The sequence below is a fragment of the Mesoplodon bidens genome (genome assembly GCF_964165515.1).
Source record: "Mesoplodon bidens genome assembly, chromosome: 12".
Lineage (NCBI taxonomy): Eukaryota > Metazoa > Chordata > Mammalia > Artiodactyla > Ziphiidae > Mesoplodon > Mesoplodon bidens.
Genome location: NC_138168.1, coordinates 63,841,216 through 63,844,629, shown reverse-complemented (window position 1 = coordinate 63,844,629; position 3,414 = coordinate 63,841,216). Strand labels below are relative to the sequence as shown.

Below are 3,414 nucleotides of genomic sequence, written 5' to 3'. Positions count from 1 at the left end.
TAGGATGGCCTTGTCATAGTCGTGATAGATGTCCACACCCAAGAAGCCCTGTCACCAATACCTCACTGTAAGCCTATCTTTACTTGGGCTCTTCTACTTGCCAACACTGAAGTTACTTACTGGTTGGGAGAATAGGCTTTCACTTAGAACCAGGCGACAGATAGCATGCTTCCAGTTATTTTGCAATGAGTATCTTTTGTTCTTCATTAACAGGGACCTTACTTTACTGCCCCAAATAAAAAACCAGAGATGAGGAACAAGAGCCTAGTTTTTTTTATTTGATCATTTCTTGCATTTGAAGTACTCCTCGATGACATCCTTGGCCTGAGACTCTTTGCCATAGTCCTAAAAAAAACATATGTGATTTTACTAAAATTTAGAAACTCAACTAAATTGTTAGCACTAGTTATAATGAAGCTTGTAAAAAACATCAGCACGTCTCGTGAAAATGCTTCCCACCATTAAAATGTCTTATAGCCATTTTCAGGGACCTTAAAGATGTCAATGTCTTTAAGGCTCGTAACATGGCTTTCCTATTGCCAGCATTTTCTAAATTTCTGCAGAAACACACTCAGGTAAGCAGATCCATTGGCTGGCTTAATTATGGCTTATTTCCCTTTTCTGCAAGGCAGAAGGCTTTTTCTAAGTCTGCTGAAGATTACGCATTTTTTGCTTCGAAGAGATTCTTGACTTAACTCACAGTGAAGCGCGTCTACCCAGCGCAGCCTTCACCCCGCACACCGGTACCGACTTACCTTAACCACCACACAGCTGCAGCCAACCACTTTACGGGGTTTTCCCTCTCTGTCAATTTTACAGAGGCCTACCCATTCCCCTAGTTTCTTGTTGTCATCAACCTATCAGGGGGGGAACAAAAACAAAGATCACCACACTCCAAGGTTTTAATGCTGTTGATAACACAGTACATTATACGAAAGGCAGCTGTAGTCAGAGAGGGTGACATGGCAGTTTCCTCATATCAGTTCAGTAGAGGGAGCCAGTTGTCATCATGCACAGCACCAAGACCCCCTATCAACACCCTACCTATCTTTTGTTCTGTATCAACATAAAATTAGCATTTAATTCTGCAGGAATAAAAATGTTTCCAGAACTAGTTTTATCATAGCCAACAATGCCAAGTTTGTGACGCTTTTCACAGCTGCAGAAAACAAAGAGCTCGTTACAAAATTTGCTCTGGTATGACAAAAATCATTATGGATAGCATTTATGTGGACACATTGTCCCTAACTGGCCCAATTTCCATTAAGCTACTTTGGCTTTCAGAAAAAACAAATTCAAAGAGAAACTTACCTTAATCAGGTTGATTTGGTGCTCAGCACAAAGGGCCTCCACCAACTTGACATACATAGGTTCATCACAGTTGGATGCAAGCACACAGAGATGGGCTTGGCGCCTGAAATGCAAATCCAACAGTAGACGTTAAAATTCAGATCTAAATCCACTACTGTGCTTTAGAAGAGTTATTTTTGCACTGGCTACACTGGCAAAACATAAGCAGCCACTGAAGAACACAACTTTAGTTTGAAGTAGCTACCACCGGGCATATATTCCTTAACTTCATCTACAGAATCACCCTGTCTTCAGTAACTCTTAAAACTTCAAATGTTATGTACAGGAACTAGTTTACTAAGTTGTTACCTGTTACTAGCCCAGACCCTTAATGTTGCAGAGTATTTTCAAGGTACAGATAGTAGACTCGTATCAGGAACTTTCCAACAAGTGCTGTTTTCACTGGATTCAACTGGCCAACCTACACCAAATTGAACAGACTTAAATTTACCTAGCTTAGTAACCCTTTCACGACATTTAAGTTCAGCTCTAATAGTTAACAGTTATTTTGCCAATGTTACCCACCCAGAGACCTCACTGAGTAAATTTACAATTATCCCACATCCACATTGATCTCCACAGCTACTGTACAAAGTTCATACCAAAACCAGATGTTTCTGCCACTTTAATATAATGGCTTTAATTTGCAAAGTGCTAAATAAAGGTTCCCACCTATCCCCTAAATAACAGTGAAATTAGCCCCCAAAGCTACAGGCTTGTCAGACTGTTAGTTTTCACTCATAAAAGGAGTGAAGGGGTATCCGACAATTTAAGTCATCATTCAAACCCTGTAGTTTCACTTTAGGAATCAAGTGGTCAACCCCATTCCAAACCCACACACTTTAAGTGGGCCATTAGAGATCTGAGTTCTGATACCTTTTCCTAGGTTTCCTGTAGAACGGATGCCATTCAGAACCTTTGTGCTAACACCATGAACTTCACGCTTTCTTCCCTCGGCTGCAGTTTTGTTCCGGTTCCAACACCCCACCGTATTGAGACTGATACACGTACTTGTCTAAGGCTTTGGCAGCTTCGCGAATTCCACGTGCTAGGCCATCGTGGATGAGGGCGGTCTTCAGCACCTCTTGCAGAGCAGTATTAACGTCCATTACACCTCCAGCAGCAATGCTGAAACACAAAAAATAAGCTATTAGTAAGTTCCCGCACACCATCTAACGCCTTGCACCTGGCAGTCATCAGCAAAGTAGGTCAGACGCGTTTAAGGCGCCACGGCCGACCCAGAGCCCGCACTGCCGGCTCGAAGCCCACGCCTGGGCCGCACCACCACCCCGGGCCCTAGGCTCACCCTTCCTCGGCCATGGCGGTGGGTTACGGGTGGAGCCGAATCTTGAGTGCACTACAAGACAAAAATCAAAAAAGTGGTTAATAAAAAGATTCAATTAAGGTGCAGATATCCATCGCCAATCCCTGGCAAAAAACAGCGAGCCACGCTCCGTAACCACCACCCTCACTTTCCTCCACTCACCCCGCGCCTCCGCCTCCGCGCGGCTCCGCGGCGGCAGGGAAAGAGGACGAACTTACTCTCAAGACGGTATTTAAGCGTTTCTCAGGACCCCTAGGCGCATGTGCACTCCCTTCTGTGCAAGAGCTGGCTCTGGCAGTGCCGGGTCTCGAGAATTTCTGTTTCCGGATTGAGGCGGCTCTGAGACAGGGGTCCTCCTAGCCTCTAGCAGGACCAGCCATGACTCTGTTCAGCGGTCATTGGACCGCACAACAGGCACTAACGCGGGCAGCCTCCCTACGTCATTCCCAGCCGGGGCCGGGGCCCGCGGAGGCCCAGAGAACTCTTCCTACGGAGCGCGAGAAGGATCAAGCTTTCCTGTCTGCGCGATCTGGTAAGGCCCGCGGAGCCCAGGCTCTGTCGGAACACCAGTTTTAACCCCTTCTGACAGTATTATTGTAATTTCCTGTCGACCCCACTAACTGGGCCTCCCTGAGCTGCACACTCTCTCCCTTCACTTTTAAGTCATTCTGAATGTTCAAGAATTTTTCATTCTGTGGGTGATCTTCGCCCGCGCGCGCGTCTCTCTGTTTTCATGAAAC

The 3,414-nt window shown here is 45.6% G+C and overlaps 1 protein-coding gene across 1 annotated transcript; it reads right to left on the bottom strand.

Annotated features, from left to right (window-relative positions):
- Nucleotides 1–250: 250 nt before the first annotated feature.
- LOC308625984 (small ribosomal subunit protein eS12) lies at nt 251–2,932 on the bottom strand. Its single transcript, XM_081250672.1, has 6 exons — nt 2,837–2,932; nt 2,657–2,707; nt 2,362–2,478; nt 1,312–1,414; nt 756–857; nt 251–345 (listed from the first exon to the last, which is right to left on the bottom strand). The coding sequence occupies exons 2-6, from the start codon at nt 2,668–2,670 to the stop codon at nt 283–285; spliced, it is 399 nt and encodes a 132-aa protein (XP_081106798.1). The 5' UTR covers nt 2,671–2,707; nt 2,837–2,932; the 3' UTR covers nt 251–282.
- Between the last annotated feature and the right edge of the window lie 482 nt (nt 2,933–3,414).

Excerpts from the sequence above, each read along its gene's own strand:
- LOC308625984 (XM_081250672.1), bottom strand. Across the intron at positions 1,415-2,361 it reads GCTGCCAAAGCCTTAGACAA|GCGCCAAGCCCATCTCTGTG; the intron begins GTACGTGTATCA and ends TTTGCATTTCAG. Across the intron at positions 346-755 it reads GCAGCTGTGTGGTGGTTAAG|GACTATGGCAAAGAGTCTCA; the intron begins GTAAGTCGGTAC and ends TGTTTTTTTTAG.